The sequence below is a fragment of the Vigna unguiculata genome, chromosome 3 (assembly GCF_004118075.2).
Source record: "Vigna unguiculata cultivar IT97K-499-35 chromosome 3, ASM411807v1, whole genome shotgun sequence".
Taxonomy (NCBI): domain Eukaryota; kingdom Viridiplantae; phylum Streptophyta; class Magnoliopsida; order Fabales; family Fabaceae; genus Vigna; species Vigna unguiculata.
In genome coordinates this window covers 58,319,245-58,342,272 of record NC_040281.1, presented here as the reverse complement: position 1 = coordinate 58,342,272, position 23,028 = coordinate 58,319,245, and the positions used below count along the sequence as shown (strand labels likewise).

The following is a 23,028-nucleotide window of genomic DNA, read 5'->3' as shown; positions in this document are numbered from 1 at the left end:
ATTACAAATTTATTTGATAAAAAAATAATAAAATAACTATAGTTTAATATTGTTAAAAATTAAAATATAATTAAACATAAAAAAATAAATTAACAGAAAATAAAATATTGTTTGTTTTTTTATATAGAGAATATAATGTTACATATACTTTCATTTAAAAAAATAAACAATATTTTTTCTATTGATTTAAAAAAACATTACGTTTAATTATATTTTAATTTTTGACAATATTAAAATGTAGTTATTTTATTATTTAATTATTTTTTAACTTATTTTTTTTAGCAATTATAGATGTATAATAATTATAAGTATTTTTGTCTTTTAAATAAGGTAAAAATGCATTAATAATTATTGAGGTCAAAATTTATTTAATATTTAAGTTATCTGTGAATTTTTATAAAATTCAATACTCATTAATTATATTTTAAATCGTGCTTTTAGGGCACTGATTAGCATCATTCATCCTTTATTTAAAAAATAATTTAACTTTTAATTGCAACTTATTGTAAAAGAAAAAAAAAATGAAAGATTGATCACCAATATTAATTAAGAGTATAATTGTCAAAATGGGTTAGAATCTGCTTGCCAAACCAAGCTCACCACGGGTTCGAACCGGGTTGGATTGAAATTTTTTTACAAATCTCAATATTGGTTGATTTTTTACCCAACCTACTTAGAATCCGGCTCATCCGGGTTGAATCCTTGGTGAGCTGAGGTTGGCTCACCAACCCGCAAATAAAGGGTCGCACAAATATTTTTTGTTAGGTTGAACTTTGCATTTGGATCAGATTAGGTTGTTTTTTTAGCCAACACATAGATAATTTGTATTTTTGGTCTGTATTTGGATTATATTAAAATTTATTTAGATTTTAATTAGAATTATAATTTAGTTTTGACTATAAAAAATTAAAAAAATATATTTATTTTAATTAAGTGAGCCTGTGAGTCAACCCGTTTAACCCATCAACCCGTGGTGAGCCGGACCAAGTTCAAAATTTTTTGACTCGCTAATAAGTGAACCGAGTTGGGTTGGCTTATTAAATGATAAACACATGGTGGGTCGAGCCGGACCGGATCAGATAACTCTAATTAAGAGTGAGGTAAATGAAAAGAAGGAAAATTAATAAAATAAAATATAAAATTTGACAAGTTAAAATAAGAAAAAAATATATATATATGAGTGAAATGCGATTTAGATTGAAAAAAAAAAAATGCAGCAATAAATTAAAAAGATAATTAAAGATGAAATTTTGGACAAAGAAAATGACACGCAATAATTATAGTAGAGGATTTTTCTAAGTATGTGACCGTTAGTTTCCTTTGGAATGGACGGGGCTTAAGAAAAGGAAACAAAAAGAAAAGTATAAAACAATGAGGTTATTTGTATTAAGAGGAAAATAATAAATAAAAAAAACTATAACAGATTTAATTGATATGATTAAAAATGAATAAATAATATAATGAATTATAAAAATATCTTTAATTTTATTTTGACAAGAATAAGAATGAATTTTAATTAAATTGAAAGATGATTAATTATGAAATAATTAATTTATAAATTTGGAAATAATATAAAAAAAATTATGCAAAATTTAAAGTTAAATACATTTAGATAACTAATTAGAAATCATGTAAAAAGGACTCACCTACAATATTTTTAAAGGAAACTAAAGTGTAATAAAAAAAATTACAATTGGAGATTAAATTAAAAAGCATAATTTACTGATATCTAATAAAGTCAAAAAGTATTTGATCAATAAATTGGCATAACTTCTTAATGTTATCTATATTTGAACATCAATATAAGTTATAGAAGGTAACATATAAAATCAGGGTATAATTGTTAATAGATTATGTTGGGTTGATTATTTGTGATCATAATCATAGTTTATAGTTGGGAATGTTTTGATTTGACGTAAGTAGCGAATGAATGGGCGAGTCACAATTATTGGTACCTTCATCCTCCTTCAATCCACAACTTTCTCTTTACAACACAATCGTCACCCACAGAAAAATCTCCACACACATCATAACCAAGCGATTTTCTTTCATTATAATATATTTGAACCTTGATGTAATCACTTCAATTATTCACCATCATCGTCAAAGATTAATCAAATTGAGAGACATTAATTAATTAACTAATTTGACGTAGGGTACCCCATGAGGATGAGACACACCATGATTAATAGCAACAAATAGGTGGGTGCTGCTCACCCTATTGGACTTTACTGTTATGCCATTTTGCTTTGTGCTGTTCAGGCGTATGCAAATATAGTTTCTCTAGTCACATTTTGCTATTGTGGGAAGAACTTGGTGCCACCATCATAAATATACATTGACCAATCATATATTCACCAACATTGGTGAATGATCATAATTAATCATCACGCTCAATTACATGTAAGACTATGAATATATATGGATAATGGAATCACGAGTGAATGAAATAAATAGTTACATGACGACACCATTATAGATAAGGAAAAACCTGAAAAAGGTTGCTTCTGCATATGATAATCGTATCAACATAGCTGTCTTACTAAATTTTACCCTCTATGACCTTCACGCTCTATTCATAGCAACAAGTTATTGTTGAATTTTCGTTTTCTTTCTTTTTTATATGCAATTTTGTTTTGTTTTGATTCATACCATATATATATATATATATATATATATATATATATGTGCATGTACATAAACCTTCCTCTAACAAAGCAAAGATTTGTTAACAGACAATTTCGTCGTATCAGTGTCATCGATGAAGCCTTAACAACAACACAAGCTAAGACCAGCTAGCCGCATAGGACCATCCTTAACTTGCCCTTGTCGTTATCACTAAATATAGCAGTTACTTCCTCTTGTAAAGTTTTGCTTCTTTCATCCCAATTCTTAAAATGGCAACTTTATATATACAGATAAAAGATAATTAACTTACTTTTTCGCCTAAATTTAGTTTTTTGGAACAAAAACTCACTCTCTATCTCTCAACCAAAGTTCAACGACCGAAATCATTAAAAACTTTTATGAATATATATAATATATATTTATATTCTTTGTACATAAGGCAAACAGAGGCAGCCAAAATTAATCCAATGATGTAGTGTGGCACGTATTTGAAGGTAAAAGTGGAGCCCATGAAATAATAATTTGATCATATCCTGTGAATACGGAGAAAGGGGCAATATGTAACATCATGGTTTTGAATTGAAGGTGAATTTCCTTAATTTCGTAAAAGTTGTAAAGGGGGGAAAATGTGACAGTGAAGGTTTTTTCTTGGATTCGGGTATAATTGTTAATTTTTTCTCACCCCTCAATCAAGCCTAATGATATTGATTTCAAGATTGGGTTTCTCTTTTATTTTATTTTTTAAAAGAGACACCATCACTTTAAATTAGCATTTTACTTTTCCTAAATCCTATTTTTAGAGCAAAACAGTTACCAGAATATGGCAACAGCATTCATACTACACGATATAAAGCATTTTGTTTTATGTGTGCTTGTTCGTTTTCTTATTGTGGAACCTATTTTAATACTACACGGAACCAGTTTTTCGCTATCTTTTTGCTTCATATTCGTATTGGTTTAAATTTCGATTTCGTAGAGTTATTTTGAACTTATTGCGCCAGTGTAAACAATGAGAGAAGTTTAACGTGGGTTTAGTTTTGTTACGCTTTCATTAGTTATGCCTATAAGTTTTAGAAATAATTAACCGGAGCATGATTTAGACCTTGAAGATTATTGGTGAACAATATTTTTGGTGAAGGAGTACATCAAGGTCTACCCTATAAAAGGTATATGGTGCGCTACACTATGCAATTGGAGGACGCATTTTCCATGTAAAAAAAGTTATAGGAGCTCAAGTCAAACAACAATGGAAGCGTTGTCATCATCTTTTTATCTATTTTCTTTTTGAGGGACTTGCAACAGATATTGCTATCTAATAATATAATTAACACAAATAAATCGTTAAAAAAATATTATCTTTATGCATGGTGTTACTTTAACGAAAGCAAGGCCAGAAAATTTCCCACGTACAGTTGGCAAGTATTATATTTGCTTAAGAAGGGAAAGAATAGGAAACAGTGAACTCAACCTCACCTATTCCGCATTATTGTACAAAGATTCCTCTATTTTTCTTTTTGTTTTGGTCGAAAAACTACAAGAATTAAAGGATTATGTCTCTATTTTATATTTCTCTCCACACTTTACCATTAACTTTTTTGAGGGAATATATAAGTACCAGGCAATTGTTGTCGTAGTTTAGTCCCCCATATCAATATCACTACTAATATACACAAACACCATTAATATTACCGCCGGGTAATTTCTTTTATTGAAAAATGATTGTTTGAGGTAAAAGGAGTGAATATGTAGTAAAATTGTTATGAACGTGAATGAATTATATATATAATTCTTCGTTATTTTGGCATGTTGTCATTGTTACGAACCAAATATTCCTCTACAATACAAGTGTTTCTTCTAATGCCCTTAAATTAATTTCTTCTGTCGGTGTATAAAGACCCCATGATTAAATGTTTTCGTGCCCCGATCAAATTATTTAAGCACCGGTTTAGTCCATACATAATCAAATGCACGTACGCCTCTATATATAATCTAACATATAGCAGAAATTATTTTTAATTTCATTTAAAGAGACTAAAATTATATTAAGGGATGTAAATGCGAAGGGTAAAAAAAAATCATTGCCAAAGGCATTATTTCTGTTATACTATCTGTACTGCTGTCTATACATAGGAAAAGGCTAAAATGTATACATCTAAATTTTTAGGTAAAGAGAGGAAAGGAAACAATAAAGGAAAACAGTATTGTACAACTAAATGTGAAAAATAATAAGAAAGAAAAAAAAAACAAAAAACTGGTGTACGATAATATCACTTGATATACTTTGCAAGTACCAATACCAACTATTGTGTTTAGTGTTTATCGTGATTTTTGGAGACACGGCATCGACATGCATTAAACCCACACTACCGTCGCCCTTGCCCCACTGCTTCAATTCAATGCCTGGAAAGAATATCAATCAATAAAAGGAGCCCAATAAAAAGGTTATTCCACACCTCACGACAACCAAAAAAGTCTGTATAATTAATAAGAAAATATTATAAAAAATTTAAAACAGAAGTTGTGAATTCAGAACCTGTAGAAGTTGTGAATTCTAGAATGTAATAGAACCGATTCAGATGCAGCGCAAGGGGTAAGTTATGAATTAATGTTTTGAAACAACAAAACCATTATTCAACAGACCACAGAATAATAGTGTAAGAGTTCAAAACAGCTGCGGTTTGAGCATTTCCCGGGACCGTTTCATCCCTAACTTCTGAGTAATGCATGCCGCGAACAGAATAACCCAAAAAGAAGAATAATAAATGAAAGAAAAGAAACCGAAGTGAAAGTTAGTTCCTCGAGGAACAGTGCCGCCACTGCATTTCACAACTTCTTCTCGCCGCATCAGACACATCACACTTTCCTTCTTCACAATACAGGAAGAAGACATTTCGCACCTCTTCACGTGTAACAATCAATCAAATAACAAAAACAACACATCTGTTAAACTCTCTAAAATTCTCTCTGCCTCGTCTCTTTCTTTTTGTTGGTTTTGTCCCCTTCTGTTTTGTTCCAGAGGCTAACAGGTGATCAGAATTTAGTGATATAATAATCTGAGTGGGAGAAAACGAAATCGAAATCGAAATCGAAAAACAGAATTTGTGAAACAGCAAGAGAATCCATTCTAGTTCCACCTCAAAGAATTTACATTCCCGAAATAATGTACAGAGGAGAAAGAAAAAAAAGAGAATCGGAATCCCTATATGGTTCACTGCCAATTGTTGAACATGCAACCTAACTACCTAGAGAGACACCCAAAATTCAGAGGTGTCACGACCTTTGCTTTTAGCACGAAAGAAACAAAACCCCCCAACATGTCCACACGTTTGGCTAGATCAAGGGTTCTGATCCGACGAGGTGTCGGTGGTCCCGCTCTCTGCACTTCCCTCTTTAAGGGTCTGTGCCATCTCCAGCGATTTTCGCGTCTCTTCGCAGGTGCAGGTGCTTGTGTTGTCGCCGAAGGAAGAGGACCTGCTAGTGCTGCAGCTTGAAGAAGAAGAGACGCTGGGAGTGGCCAGGAATGTCGGTTTCTCTTGGCCGGCCATGATCACCAGGATCTTCTCCTCGTACGGTCTCTGAGGTTTCTGGTCCTGTTCCGTTTTTCCCTCGCCAGCTTCCACGTCCCGTTCTGTTTCCCCGTTCCCTTCAAGGTAGCCGGAGAGCTTCCAATAGGAACATGCAAGGATCAAAAGAGCGAAGGCTATGAGACCCAGCATCGCCGCTAGCCCCCCAAATAGGTAGGGAACCGGAGAATGCCAGGGCGAGTGTGGTTGCTGAGGAGAAACCGGAGCTCTGGCACCGACGTTCATGGGTTCTCTGTTTGCAGCCATGATCGTAGAAAACAGAGTAGAGTGAGAAGAAGGAGAAGAGGAAAAGATGAGAAAGATTGGGTTGGGAGGTGGATGGTGGGATGGAAAGTATTTATAGAGAGGCGAGAAAGGTTTTTGATTGCAGAGAGATGGAGGTGATTAGTGTCGTCATTTTTTGATGAGTAGGAAGGAGCAGTGGGACCCAGGTGAGGTGTGGGGTCACGTTTTCTGAGTTTCCCTCTTTTATTTATTTTATATTATTTATGGGTTGTAGAGATAGGATTATGAGTTATTTATGATCGCAAGGAATGCGCACTCTTGGTGAACTGGTCGTGTCAATTTCTGAAGAGGAGGGGAATATGATCCCTTCCATGCTTCGCAACAAACAAACACTCAAATAAAGGAAAATAATAATCAAACCAAATTCAATTCCCCTCTGCATATTCATATTATTCTATCATTACAAATAAAGTAGCTGAAAAAGCTGCAAAGATAACAGTGGTTTTAATTCTTTAAAGCGGTTCCCGATAAGATCGAGGGCTACACTCACAATTTTCCCCTTCCCTTCCACAACTTCTACCTGCCTCACCTCGTTTTACTTCTTAATAACGTACAAATGCTTGCATGATTCACGATATTGCTTATTGGAATATGCTAAACTTTATGTATATAATCTTTAGATATGAACATAAAGAAAAATGCCTCCATCTTACTTTAGTTAAGTCGTATATCGGAATTGTAATTCGAACCGGATATGGAGATTCCGACTTCGGAACCTTCTCATTAGCTCTTTCACAATTAAGAATTTAACGTCGAATTATAATAATAATATCAAAAAGGGATTCCATCATTTCCATACTTAATTGCTTGGGATTAGATGTTTGTTTCTCTAAGTATTTTTATTTTTATTTTTATTATATTTTTAAATGGGATGCCAAGGGTGGGTACGATACCCAAGAACTTGTATTATTTATACAGATATAATGTTATTTTCTGAAAATATTAATGTAATGTAATGCAACATAGGACCATGTGACATCATACGGATTAAGATCCGGCCCCAATACGGTAGGGTTGCTGTGCATAGCACCTGATGAGTTTGAGACAAATCATATGTGCTCGACTCTACCGTACTCTGACGAGTAATGTTTTCTAAACCGTTTGATTATATAATAACATAGATGAGGAGGAGATTCGCCGTACTTCTCTCAAATTATGATTTACTAACCAATCAATGGTTTGGATTGGTCTGTTGATTGGCTGTACAAAAAAGGTGGTGCAGAGGATCTGAATGAGTGTGAGCATATGGCATTTCTGAAATAAAAGATTGAAGTGGGTAGAAAGAAGGTGGAAACGGTTTCATTTTTTCAAAAAGCTGCTGACTAACGAACAAAAACAAATTAAAGAAAGGGTCCTGTCATCAATACTCCAATATGGTTATTCAATATTTCTTAAAACAAATTAATGATGCTTACATATTCTTCACTGTCTTTAACCTTTAAAAAACTAAAATGATAAATATTTTTGTCATTATCTGAAAATTAGAATAGTCATTTTTCAAACTTTTTTGTCTGATTTACTATTTTAATTTATAGATTTAATATTTTTAAATTTTAATTAAATTTTATTAAATTTATTTGATATTTTAAGTATGTCTCATAATAATATTTGAGTTATTTAAATTATTAATGACAGTTTTGTTTTATATGTTAATTCAAATAAAATACAATTAAAATGTAAAGTTAAAAGTAATAAATCTACTACATATAAGTATATTTTTAAAGTTAGGATTAAATTTAAACAATTTTAAAATTAAGCACTACATTAAATTAAAACTTCAAAAATAAACTAATTTCAAATTTTATAAAAATTAAAGATAAAAAACATATTTAATCCAAAACTAAATATCTTATTGTATTAAAATTACTTTCTCAAATTTATATATTTTATTTTTATTTGATTCGGTACAATATTTACAATTTTTCTTTTTAATGTGTCTTCCTCGTTGTTTTAAAAAATTAAAAAAATTGCATTTAATTTTCACTATTTAAAAAAATAATAATTCACTGTTTTTTAAAATTTACTTGTTTCTACTCCCTTCCTACCACCTCAATTTTTTGAAATAATCATTGAAATATTTTATAATATTTTTCCTATTTTATTACAATAATATATATATATATATATATATATATATATGAGAAGATAGAGTTAAATATGTTTTATTCTTTATTTAATTTAAGTAAAAATTAGAATTAATTTTTTTTTAATTTAATCTAATCTAATTTCTTAGTTATAGAATTGTCACAATTTAATTTTTTCAATCAAATTTTAAAAATTATTATTAAAAATACATTGAAAGAAAAATATATCAAAATAAACAATTTAAATATTATCATTATAATTGATAATATTATATATATATATATATATATATAATTATATATGTAAATATTATATATATATATATAATTATATATGTAGATATTATATATATATATATATATATATATATATATATATATATATTATACATACATTATACAGTAACAAAGCTTAACGACTTTTTGTCTTGAAATCACCAAATCCAACTGGTTTGATTCCTTAGCTACTTATTTTTAATAAATTATATAAATATAAATTAAAATAGAAAACGTACACGTTTTTATTAGACTTGATGGACCATATGTCGAATTCAAAATATGGAACTAAAAAAATATTAAACTAATGTATTTTAAAACTTTTTAATTCGTTAAAGTGAATTAAATCGGCTGACAGAATTTAGCAACTCCAATAAATTCAAAAATATAATTATTTTTAGGTCCTGCCAACCGTGCTCTTAAACACAGGTCAAAGATAATTAATAAAGATTTAATTATATAAAATTTTATAGTTAACCATCATATTAAATAAATTTTAACTTTAATAATTATTAATATAATTTTAGTTTATTTAGTGGACAAAAACATCAATAAATGTTACACAATTTATTTAATACACACAAGCATAAAAATAATTAAATAATTAAATAATTTGAATATTGTTTTATCATTTCTATTTTATTTTATTGTTGGTAAAAAATAAAATATAATTAAATAAAATAAGTTAAATTAACATAGAAAGTAAGAAACGAAAATAATAAAAAATAAGTAACCTGGTATATAATTATCATAAAATAAAATGTTAAACATATAAAATTATTTTATTGTTTAATTGTTTTTTAACCTTTCTTGTGTGTATACCAAATAAACAATCAAAGGATAAAATATTTAAGAACATTTTTGTACTTTAAAGAAAGTAAAATTTATAGATATTTTTGTTCATTAAATAAAATAAAATTTAATTAATAATTATTGAGGTTATAATTTATTTATCAAAAATCAATTACAATTATATAACACTTATGAATTCACATTATTTTAATAGAGAATGTTAATCGGTGCCCTTAAGACATTGTTCATTGTTTAAGGTATAATTAATTATCTTTGATTTTATCAATTTTACATTGATATATGAAATAATTAACTTCATTGATTCAAATGATATAAATTGGCTTAAATATCTTTTTGGTGGTCCTCATTTTCGTAGTGTTTGTTGTTGCGGATGGTCCTCAATTTGACAGAATGTTTAAAATGGTCTTCATTTTTTACCGAATGTTTAAAATGGTCATCATTTTCGTAATTCATGTTTTATTTGATCATTTTTTGTGACGTCATTTAAATCATTAACGGAGCATTGTACACGTGGCATGGTTTGTATTAGGGTATGTTACGTGTACCGTACATATGGCTAATTAGATATTTGAGGATAAATAAGTGAGCTAGGGTTTAGGTAAAGAATGTTTGGACAGTTGGTGAGTTTTGGCAATCTTGTTCCTCCATTTTCAATTGGTGTTGCTGCAATCTTCTTCTTCTTGCAATCCCATTATATAGGTATGTTACGGTCCCAATCTTCTTCCTTTACCTCTAGTTGTAATAGTTGGAGACAACCGTGTTGTATCACTTCGTGCACTATTGGGTGGTTCAACGAGAAATGGATTAACCCCGATTTGTAGCTGCGAAGAGATGACAACTTTGAGGATGACAAGAACTCCAAAGAATATTGGTAGAAAATTTTGGGTACAATCTGTTTTTATTTTTGTGTTAATAATAAATTGATTTTAATTTTTTGTTTATTGATTTACAGAGTGGTGGTTCCAATAACGTGGGCTGCAACTTTTTCAAATGGTGGTGTTAATGAAAAGGATGTCATCATCATGACACAAATGAGGCAGATTAATGATTTGGAGAAATCATTGAAGTGACAAGTATTAGCTGCTTCATTTGCAAATCCGAGCTCAAGAAAGACGAAGATAAAAAAATTTCCCTAATTGCAAAATCTTCCCTAAATTTAAAAATTAACATTAATTGGACATATGTACAGTACACGTAACACATCCTAATACAAACTGTGTCACCTGTACAATGTTTCGTTCATAATTGAAACGGCGTCACAAAAAAGGACCAAATAAAACACAAATTGCGAAAATGAGGACCATTTTAAACATTCGAAAAAAATGAGGACCATTTAAAATATTTTTTCAAAATGAGGACCATCCGCAACAAACACTACAAAAATGAGGACCAAAAAAATATTTAAGCCATATAAATTCATATAACATATTTTATAAAGACAAAAATATCTTTTGAAATTTCTAAGTAATATCTTTGTGACACAAAATAGAAACTTTAGAATTTTTATGATCTCTACAAGAAAGTCAGAAAAATATTTTAATTGTTTTTTAAAAAATAAGTTAGATGTTTAAGACTTTTTTTTTGTTTGTTTTTCTATTGATTTAATTTTTATTTTTACATTTCATTATATTTTAATTTTAGTAATATTAAAATATAGTTATATTTTTTATTTTTCATTGGTATGCATTAAATAAGATATCAAACACAATTGTAAAAAATTTATAGGCATTTTTGTACTTTAAATAAAATAAAACAACATTAATGATTTTTATGTCAAAATTCATTTAATCTCATAGTTAACTATGAATTGTTGTAAAATTCGATGCATATTATTTATTCTTAACCAGTATCCACCCGAGCACGGGTTAGAATGACCATATTTTAGTTGGTGAGAATAAAATGTAGTAGAATAAATGACTCTTAATTAAGGGTTCTGCTCAATGGTGTTTGGACACTAGTTAAGAATAAGGGTCTTGCTAACCAGTGCCCTAACCAGTGTCCTAAGAGCACTGGTTAAGGTAATTAATATGCATTGAATTCTATAAGAAATACATAAGTAGGTGTAATATTAAATTAAATCTGACCTAATCATCATTAATGTAATTTTATTTTATTTAAAAGACAGAAATTTCCATAATTCTTATACATGTGTGTTTCTCATATTTTATTGAACGTTCATCAATAAAAATTAAAAATAATTAAATAATAAAATAACTATGTTTTAATATTGTCAAAAATTAAATATAATTAGATATGAAGAAGTTTAAATTAACAGTACAACCAAAAAAATAGTGTTAAATATCTACAAAATTTATAAAAAAGAAACAAAAATAAAATGTTTTAGTAGAGACCTTAAAAATTTTAAAATCATTCTTCTATATCAGTAGATTATTGTCTACAACTTTAAAATGATATTTTTGTCTTTATAAAATTTGTTATATGCATTTATACTATCTTAATTAATATATTTCATTATTTTAACTTTCAATGTAAAAATGAAGGAACCAATACAAATTAATTATCCTTAACCAGTGTCCTTAGGGCACCAGTTGCATTCTTCTAAGAATAATTAATACGCATTGAATTTTACAAAAATTCATAACTAGATATAACATTAAATGAATTTTAACTTCAATGATCATTAATGTAATTTTATTTTATTTAAAGGATAAAAATACTCATAACTATTATTCAACTTTCATTTATAATTTTCTTGATACACACAAAAAAAGTTGAAAAATAATAAAATAATTTTAATGTATTTTTATTATTAAAATAATTATATAATAAAATTTAATGTCATAAAAAATTTAACTTTCAATTTTGTTTTTGAATACATAATAAAATTATTTATTAATTTTAATATTATTTAATATGATATTACATTAGTCATTTTCATTAAAAAAAATATTGCACAGAGTTCTAAATTTAATTTAGATATTATTATCCTATATTCCTTTAAACTAAAACAGTATTATAATATTCATATTTTTAATATAATTTTATTTAACTACATTACAATTATATGTTAACATATTTTATTATTTTAACGGTTACTTTTATGGATGAAACAAATTATCAATTACTAAAATATTTATTTGATTTGTATTCTCTACGTAATAAAACTACATTAATAATTACTCGAGTCATAATTCCTCTAATAGCACACTTAATTATAAATTTTATATTTATTAATTATATCTTAATCGGTGTCCATCTGTATTCTTAATGTATTGGTTAGCATTTGACATTATATCTCAAAGAGATTAGCGTTCTCCTTATTTTTTAATTAAACTTGATTTTTTTTTCCAACTGTTACCGTTATTAACTGGATTTTAAAATCATAATGTTACTATCAATATATCCATTTAGTAACCTTAGTACAAGTATTTGTATAAAGTAAACAAAAAAAAAGACATTGATTTAGTGCAATTCTATGCTTACTTCAAGAATGTATCAAAATTAAAACTCGATGACACAAAACAAAAATGTGACTTTGTAATTGTTTATTCTGTGCCATATAAAATTATATATATATATATATATATATATATATATATATATATATATATATATATATATATATATATATTAATGATGTTAAATTTTTATAAAGAGACATTGGATCAAATATAAACATTCACAAAGTAATGATATTAATAACAAAATACTTCAACTCAAAAGTTTATGATGTTTATACAAAATATCAATGTGATCGAAATATTAAATCATATTGGACTTTAGAGTTTTTAAAATTAAATGTGAACCGGCTTGAGATTAGTTGATGAATGAGATAAGTAACACATAAACATCACTCATATCCGTTGCGAATCTAGGGGCAGATTTATATTGTTTTAGTTTTTAGTATTTATGAATTAAATAATTTTTAAGATCATGAGAGGCGTGTTTTTTATTACATAAATTATTTTGTTACAAGAATCACGAAGCACTAAATACTTGATACCTTATAAAATGTAATGCATCATTCTCTCTTTTTTCTTTTTTTTTTGGTAGAAGTATATATTCGACATAGGGGAGTGGTATTACATCAGATTGTAGATTTTTTTTTTTTTTATAGATATGGACTACAAGGTTAGCTGTCTATTCTAATAAAAATCCAGCCATATCAACTTATCGTGCATTTGGATATATGTTATAAATCTAAAAATTACGTAAAATTAACGAGTAATGTGGAATTTTAAACATTAGAACAATTGGTTGTTCAATATTTGAATTAACAGCTGATCCATTATTGAAATAGTTTTTTAGCGAGTAATTTTTTTTAGTAAATGTTAATCAATTATCATATAATATTAATGAATTTCTTAGGAGGTAAGAGACAGGTAAGTATCATATCAGACACCGATGTGTGTAGTTTCTTTCCATCGTGTCTTAATTAATGAATACTTGTTGCACACGCATGGTTGGTCATGACGTTGTTGGTTATTTTGTATAAGGTGATACAGTTTAGTAATAATTAGTTTAAAATTAAAATGTGAAAATAGAATTGAATGGAAAAAAGTAATGAGCGCGTGATGGTGAAGGGTCGTTGAGAAGGAGTGCCACACGCCCTAAAATGGTTGGAGACAGACATGGGGTTCTTGATTTGGAAGGAAATGGTGATAAGAAAAAACAGAAGAATATTGAATTGCTCTCTACCCGGTTTCTCCACTGTATATGATTTGCCTGCCACACATTTTGCATTATTAGGTTTCCCATTCGTTACGCACACCTTTAAACTAATGTTTCTCTTCTCATTTGTGGATCATGTATACCTAGTTTCAACCATTTTCAAACCGATACTTGCCATTTTAATCATCATGTACCCATTATTTTCCAAAACCTAGTGCCTAAAGGATATGCCATAAACAAACTGTTTCAAAGCTGGAGAAAGCAAATTTCAAACCTTATCATTTGTCTTAACAGCAAAGCCAGTAAAAATAGAAGAAGAAAAACTAAGAAAAGAGATAATTGAGACCTTGTTCCAAGTTTGGGTCCCATATCGTGAATCGTCACCTTCCACCACTCAACGTACACGCCAAGGACAACATTCATAACAGGGATACTACTACCACATCCTTTTCACACACTTCCTCTCTTGTATATTATTTTATTCATAAATTCTATATTCCCCTTTATTTCTGTTTAATCTTCACTTACTCACCTCCCACTACCATTATTCTAGCTAAACTCACTACCAATAACATACCAACAAGCCAAACAAACGAATGGATTTCATCCATAAATCCAAACCAAATCCCACTAATTACATTTTTTAAATCATCATCAAGTGAACTACACGTATGTCACTTTCCTTCAACGCTTCCTCTTGTCTTTTTATACTCTCTTAATTACAATACACTTTTCATCTAACATCTTTTACATTACCTTTTATAATACTACGGTTTATTTTTTTTTAACTCTATCACATTAATTGTTATTTGCCACGTTTTTCTTCTTTAAATCTCCTTGTTTTTTTATGTGTTTTTAATTTCTTTTATGATCATTATTATCTGAAACGGACCAGTTCTATTCTACCTATCTAACGTGTATTAGCAGTCATAATTATTCTCATTCTCGGTGTAAATAAAAATTCCACTATTTGGACTAAGCGTTGAAGTTCAAATTCTACTACGACAAAAGAAATGAAATTTTATCTCACAATCGATTGACTTGGAAACAGTCGGAAGATCTTCCCTTCCCACTTTTGTGATTAGTCACGATAAACACTGTGGATGGATGAAATTTGAGATTGTTTTATATTTTTTAGAAAAATATCAATTATCCCCATAGTATAAACTTCACATCTTTTATAAGTTAAAAACTTTATTTTACCTTTTTCCCTATAAATGAATTTTTGTTAGAGAGAGAGGTAGCGTTGCGATGCAGGTTGTTTTTCTTAATTTTAGTATTTTGTTTATATATTTTTAAATTACTCAAATAAAATTATTCTTTTACGTCTTTCATTTATTCACTGTGATTTTTGAAATAAATTTACATTAATCAAAACAAAATCTCATTTTAGAAACGATAGTTTATACAAATTATTGATCACACTTTAAAAGCAAAGGAAGGTAAAACTGAAGCGTCAACCATGCCACACTAACCTATCAAGACGGATAAATTAAGTTGAATGATTCTTCTATTTTTGAATGTATATAATTAATCTAACATTTTTTGAACCCAACGAATCCAGAGTCAAAAGGTAAGTTGAGTTGAACTTACCCGACTTGGGTTTTGTTAAATTAGTTAATGTTATTATATTGAATATGAAGTTTTATGGAGATGTCTGGATTTCAAAATTTTCCTTTTCTTTCTTTATTCTACATTTCCTGAAAAAAAGAATTTGGACTCAGACAAATTAATAAAATAATATTCTTTTAAAATGTTTATTTTGAAATATTTTTTCTAGTGAATAATTTTTTTAAATTACTCATTTATACTCAATCCATTGAATTAAATAAAAAAAAAAGATTAAACTTGATCAAATGTAATCTACTTATATTCCCAGAAGTAGTTACCGATTCAATTATGAAAGATTGATTTTATTAAATAAAAGTTATCATTTAAGTTTTAATATGTTGAAACTTTCAACATATTAAAAGTATTCCTGTCGTGAATTTTATATATAAGAGAAATGTTAACAAATTAACAGCAATAACAGTTGATGAAAAGTATAGTTAATAATCATCGACTCCATTTCATTTATATTAAAATATAAAATAATTAACTCCATTAATTAACTTTCCTTTAAAGAATTTTTAATTTTTTTTTCAAAATTTTAATGTTTAATACTTTATTAATTGATAGTTTATATATTGGATTATTTATTTATTTTTTTACTTTCTATGTTAATTTAAGTAAATTTACTTAAATATTTTCATATTATTTTTAAATATTTTTTTACTTTCTATATTAATTGATACTTTATTAGTTTTTATGTTTAATTATATTTTAATGAATTTCAACAACAGTAAATTTATTACATTTTTTTAATTTTTTGGTGCATCAAATAAATTATGAATTACAATTATATAATATGTATGGACATTTTTTTCTTTAAATAAAAATAGAATATTAATTCGTATCCTAAGGACACTAATTAAAGTATAATTAATGATATTTAATTTATTATTTTTATATGAAAAACTGGAATAATTAGCTTCATTAATCAAAAGAATATAAATTTATATAACATATTTTATAAAAGACAAAAATGTCTTTTGAAATTTCTAAACAATATCTTTAATACAAAATAAGTAGGGATGATAATAGGTCGAGTCGAGCAAGGATAGTCCCTATCCACAACCCGACTAGTAAAAATAAAAGATTCACCCGCTACTCGTCGGATACCCGTTTAAAAAATACTCGAAGATTTTTTTAAAATATGTGAGTACCCGTGGATACCCGTGTATCGTGAATATTTAAAAAATATTTATATTTTATAATTTATTTAAATAAAATTTAAATAAATTTATAAAAATAATTAAATTTAAATAAATTTATAAAAATAATTAAATTAAAATATAATTTTAATTGAATTTAACCATATATAATATAAATATAATTTTAATTTTAATTAAAATTTACTTAATAAAATGTAATTTTATTTTTATTTTTTTGCGAGTAACGGGTACCCAGAGATACAATATAATACCCACATCCGACCCGTTTATTAGCAGGTATTAAAATATCAACTATCTTGTACCAGGGCCAGTTCAAGGGTGAAACAAATAAAGCACTCGCTTTAGGCATCCAGCAAAAAGCCTCAAAACATTTTCTTTTACAACTAATAGTTCTGTATTAAATTAATTATAAAATTATTTTAAAAAAAACCTCAAAAATTATTTTTTTAGTACTAATATACCTCTATTAAATTAATTATTAAATTATGTTTAATAAAAAAATGCCTAAAAAATATTTTATTACTAATATAGCTCTATTAAATTAATTATAAGTTTATTTTGAAAATAAAATTTTATTAAATTATTATTGTCTGATAATTTTTATTAGTATTAAAAATGATAATTTGATAATTAATGAGTTATAACTTTTTTTAATAAATTATAATTTTGTTTATGAAAATGATAATGATTAGAGATATCTTTATTATCTTACAATCAATTTGTATTCTATTTTCTACAGTTATCTCACTGTTGTGACTTCTCTTGCCTCTTATTACTTTTACTTCCTTCTTCCTAGGAGTAATTTTTTTAAGATTTTAGCATATTACATTCCTTGAATCTCCTCATCTTTAATCTCATATTGTACGTGTGTACCAATATTTTCATCATCATTTTTTATTAGTATGATTTTTCTTTCTATTTGTGTTGCTGTTATTTTTATTTTATTTTGGATTTGTATTAGAATTAGAAATGCGTTTCTTCTGCCCAATTTCTTTTTGTACTTTTCGATTTACGGGTTTCAAGGGTTTTTTTTTCATATATCTTGTCCACTTACTATCGAGTTGAGAAGAACAATAATTTTTTGAATTATTTTTATTAATGATTAATCTTCAAATAAACTTTGTAAGTTCGTGAGAAAGATGAGACTTGAGAAGGAGGAAGAGGTTTGAGATTTCAAGATACTATAAGTCTACTATCAAGTTTACTTTATTGATAACAAAAATCAGGTTTTATTGTTTTAATTCACTCTTTTTATATACTCATTTTTAGTCGTATTTTATATATTATAATATTTTATTTTATATAAAAATATAAAAATATGTCAAATAAAAAATTTGAATCAAGCTATTTAGAAATCCAAAAAAGAGAAGAATTGAGGCATTAATTGCATCACAAAAATGAGCTATGAAAAAATTTATAAAACTAGATAAGATAAATGAATTAGAAAATACAGGTGGATGCTCTTTGAATGAACAAGATAATACCGATAATAACAATATAGATATAGGTGAAAGCAATAATAGAGTAAGATTAGTAGTTAGTGATGAGGCTAATGTTAACAATTTCTTCGGTGTGAGTTGTTTTAGCTAAAAAGTGTTTCTCACAGTTAAAGATAAAAAAACCTTATTTAAGATCAACCATGTCTGAAGAAAGATGAAACGAATTAGCCCTATTATATATTAAAAAAGAAATGTTAAATGAAATTAATTATGACAATTTGATTAATAATTTTGCATAAAAAAAGCTCAAAAAATAAATTTTAAATAGAATGCCACATTTTTTTAAATTTGTTTCAGATCTCTTAAACTCTTGAGCCGCCCTTGCCCTACGTGTAGGTAATCAATACCCGCATATACCAATTATTCGCTACAAATTTTACCTGGGGATACCCGCAGGTGCGGCTATTTAGGCCATCCCTAAAATTAAGTACTTTAGATTTCTAAGGCCTCTATTAAAATGCAAGAAGAAATATCTCTATGACACCTGAAGAGTCTCTCAGTGGAAGTTTGAAATGTACAATCTTTAATTTTTACATAAAAAGAAAATCTATTTTAAATTTATAGCCTTTTTCAAATTCTTCTATGATGAAATATTGCACTTTTATATGAAAAAATTTCCCCTTTATTTGTAACGTCTTTTGTCACTGCTTCAATTTTCACTTTCTTATAATTCATTGATTCATTGCTTATTAATTTTCCTCAACCAATGTGCTAAGGGTACTGTTAGTAGGACTATAAAGTAAAACTGTTTTAATAATTATTGAGATCATAATTCATTTAATGTCACAATTAACTATGAATCATGTAAAATTCAATGTTTATTAGTTATTCTTAATCAGTATAACCCTGTAGCATAACCCCAAGGATACTGGTTAAGGATAATTAATATGTCTTGAATTTATAAAAAATGCGTAGTTATCTATAATATTAAATGAATATTGGCCTAATCATCATAATATTTTTTGTCACTCCTTCAAATAATTTTTCTTTTTTTTGTTATATTTAATTATATTTTAATTTTTAGTAATATTAAAATATAGTTATTTAATTTGTTTTTTAACTTTTTATAGGTGTGCATAAAATAAATGATTAATTAGAGTTATATTCACCTAGAAACATTTTTATTCTTTAAATAAAATAAAATTGTAATTAATTATATTATGTACTTTTGTAAAATTTAAAATATATTAATTATTCTTTGACAAAGGACACTTGTTAACAAGATTATATATCCTTGTATAAGTATTAGGTGGATAGTATGAATTGAGGGTTTAAGTGAAAAATGATGGGAGGGTAAAGTTGGTGGGTGCAGTTAGAGAAGTTTATCGAAAAGTTTCAGTGCAAAGTTGAAAGAGGAAAAGATGGAATTGCATTGAATTAGTTGCATTTAAGCAGATAAGGGAGTTTATGAGGTGGAAATGTTCAAATGTGATATGATGAAGCCAATTTGTATGAATTGGAATGGACAATCATAGCAAAAAGATGATAAAGGAGTCAAACCTTACTCAAAAAGCTTGAAAGCAGCTTAACGATGTAAATCACAAACATACAAAACAAATATGCTTTACAGCTTTCCATTCCTCTCTTCAGGATCATATCAAACGACGTCGGTTTCTTTTCTAATCACTTTCATCATCTACCCCTAAATTACTTTCGATCCCTTCTACAACAAATAAAGGATAATCACGCGCCTCCCAAACTTGTCACTTTTCACTCTTTTTTGGTATCATTCAATCGCAAACATCATACACTTTTAAGTGCTCTTTCATTTTGTCATACATCTTTTCGCACAGTAAAATCAAGACTTACATTTCATCTCTGTGCCAATTTTTTTAATTATTCTAAGAGCATTACATAATATATATTTTATAAAAATTGTGTATCAAATGTTAAGAACAAACAAATGCATTACTAATTAAAAACTTGAAAACAAAATACAGTTCTAATTTACTTTAAAAGTAAAAAAAGCTTAATAAAGTGGGTTTTGACCGATTGGTTAAGTTGGAACTTTTAATCGATAATCCGTTGTAGTTAATGTTTTTTAGTTTGTTAAAATGGTAGGTCAGAAATTTGGTGGGATGAAGTGACATAGCTTTAAGTACAAATTAAAAAATAAAAAATCTATAAAAGTACCTTTTTTTTGTATTATATTACCTTTTTTGTCATGTATTTTTAAATTTTTTGTTATTGTAATTTTTTAAATTCAGTTAATTTGATTTAAAAAGGATAAAATGTTATGCTAAAAATATTTAAAAGTAATGAGTAATTAATGTAATTATTAGAATATATATATATATATATATATATATATATATATATATATAACTTTTTAGAGCTACAAAATTATAAGCACATAAAATAGAGAATGTACGTTAAAAATTTTAAATTAGTAAAGGTAACTAAATTTTAAAGGTGAAAAAAAATGTGAGTTACAAAAATATTACAAATAAAATATAAATAATTTTTAGCAAAATTTTTAATCCAAATTTAAAAATACAACAAATTTCAAAGTGTTAAAAAATAAAATATAAATAATTTTTAGTAAAAATTTTAATCCAAATTTGAAAGTACAACAACCACAATTATTCACTCTATTTTCTGCAATTTTTTTTTTATAATTGACTTTGCTAAGTATCTTACAATAGTTCCTTCACAGTGACTTTTAGCCTGACATTTATATTCTCGTGTTTGTCATCCTCATATTTGGACATCATTTGACATATATTTTGTTGCCATTTAAATTTGACAATGTATAAATTTAAATTCTCCTTAAATTACACTAAAGTTTAATTTTATTTTCAATTGCAGTTTTGACTTTTTGTCCTTTCCTATCTATGAATATTCTTTTCATGTTTTCGACTTACCAAAACAATAGTAAAGAATGAAAATTAAAAAAATAAAGAAGAAGCAAAAGAGAACTTAAAAAAAAAAATACAACGGAAATAGTAAGAAAAAAATATAAATACAATGAAAATAGTAAGAAGTACAGGTGGAAACCAAAAAATAAGACCAAGAAATAAAAATCAGTTGAATAAATGGATAAAAAGGAGAATATTGAAAACCGGTGAATGTTTTATATAACCGTCCTCAACAAATAAGTTAAGAATTATATAATTAAGAGTAAAATAGACAAAGTAACATTAAAGAGGTGTATGTCTTTATATATAGATATAAATGATTTAAATTAGCGTAAACACAGACGATATCACACATGTGTGTATGCATTTTTTATGTTAGTAGATGATGGTATTGTAATGTTATTAAGTTAATATATAAAATAAAATTATATTTATAAAAAATAAAATGGAATATATCAGAAAAGATGAGAGAATAACGGTTGATAAATAAGAAAAAAGAGAAAAAACAGAGATAGATAATTTTATAAAAAGCTTGTAAAAATAACGGATAATTTTAAAAAATTTAACAAATAATTAAATTTTAAAATTTAACAAATAATTAAATTTTAAAATTTAACAAATAATTAAATTTTTTAAAGGATAAAATTAGAATTTTAAAATGTAAACACAAAATATGGAATTCTCTTTATATTTATATTAGCGAACACACAGGCGCGACACGTTGTCGCGCCTGTGTGTTTACATTTTTAAATTTTCAAGAAATTTAAATTAAGATCAATAACAAATATATAATTAATTTTTAAAATAATTATTAAATGTAAAATTAAAAAAAATAAGATATGTAAAAAAATTAAAATAATGGTTTAAGACAAAAGAGATTTTTAGAATAATGGTTAAAAATAAATTATTTATAAAATAATTAATTTTTAAGATAGTTAAGGGTAGAAATGGTATTATGAAACATAGACACAAAAGAGAGAATCCTCTTTATATTTACTAGTCTAAACACAGGCGTTATCGCGCCTATGTATATGCATATGTTGAATATGCATGATATTATATTAATAGTTGATGATATTGTAATGTTATTAAGTTAATAAACAAAATAAAATTATATTTATCAAAAATAAAGTGAAATGTACGGAGAAAATATGAGAAAATAACTATTGATGTATAGGAGAGAGAAAAAAGAAAGGAGATAAATAAATAGTTTTATAAAAACTTGTAAAAATAACAGTTAATCTTTAAAAATTTAACAAATAATTATATCGTAAAGGGTAAAGTTAAAATTATGAAATGTGGACACTAAGAGGGAATCCTCTTTATATCTTTGTAACATAAATCAATTTAACACGTGATTGGTAATGATTACATTAATTTCTTCAATTAATGATTAATTAAAAACAAATTATATATATATATATATATATATATATATATATATATATATATAACATGCTTTAATATACATAAATATAAAAAAAAACTTTAAAAATTAAAAAATATAAAATTAAAAGAAAAAATTAATCAATAAAAAAAAAATTCTCAACTAGAAATCAATTTTATAATTAAGAAATAATTAATTATTATAGTAA

At 26.5% G+C, this 23,028-nt stretch overlaps 1 protein-coding gene across 1 annotated transcript; it reads right to left on the bottom strand.

Annotated features, from left to right (window-relative positions):
• Positions 1 to 5,726: 5,726 nt before the first annotated feature.
• LOC114175908 (protein GLUTAMINE DUMPER 2) lies at positions 5,727 to 6,544 on the bottom strand. The gene has a single exon (XM_028060753.1). It carries the CDS (start codon positions 6,456 to 6,458, stop codon positions 5,964 to 5,966), a length of 495 nt encoding a protein of 164 aa, XP_027916554.1. The 5' UTR covers positions 6,459 to 6,544; the 3' UTR covers positions 5,727 to 5,963.
• Between the last annotated feature and the right edge of the window lie 16,484 nt (positions 6,545 to 23,028).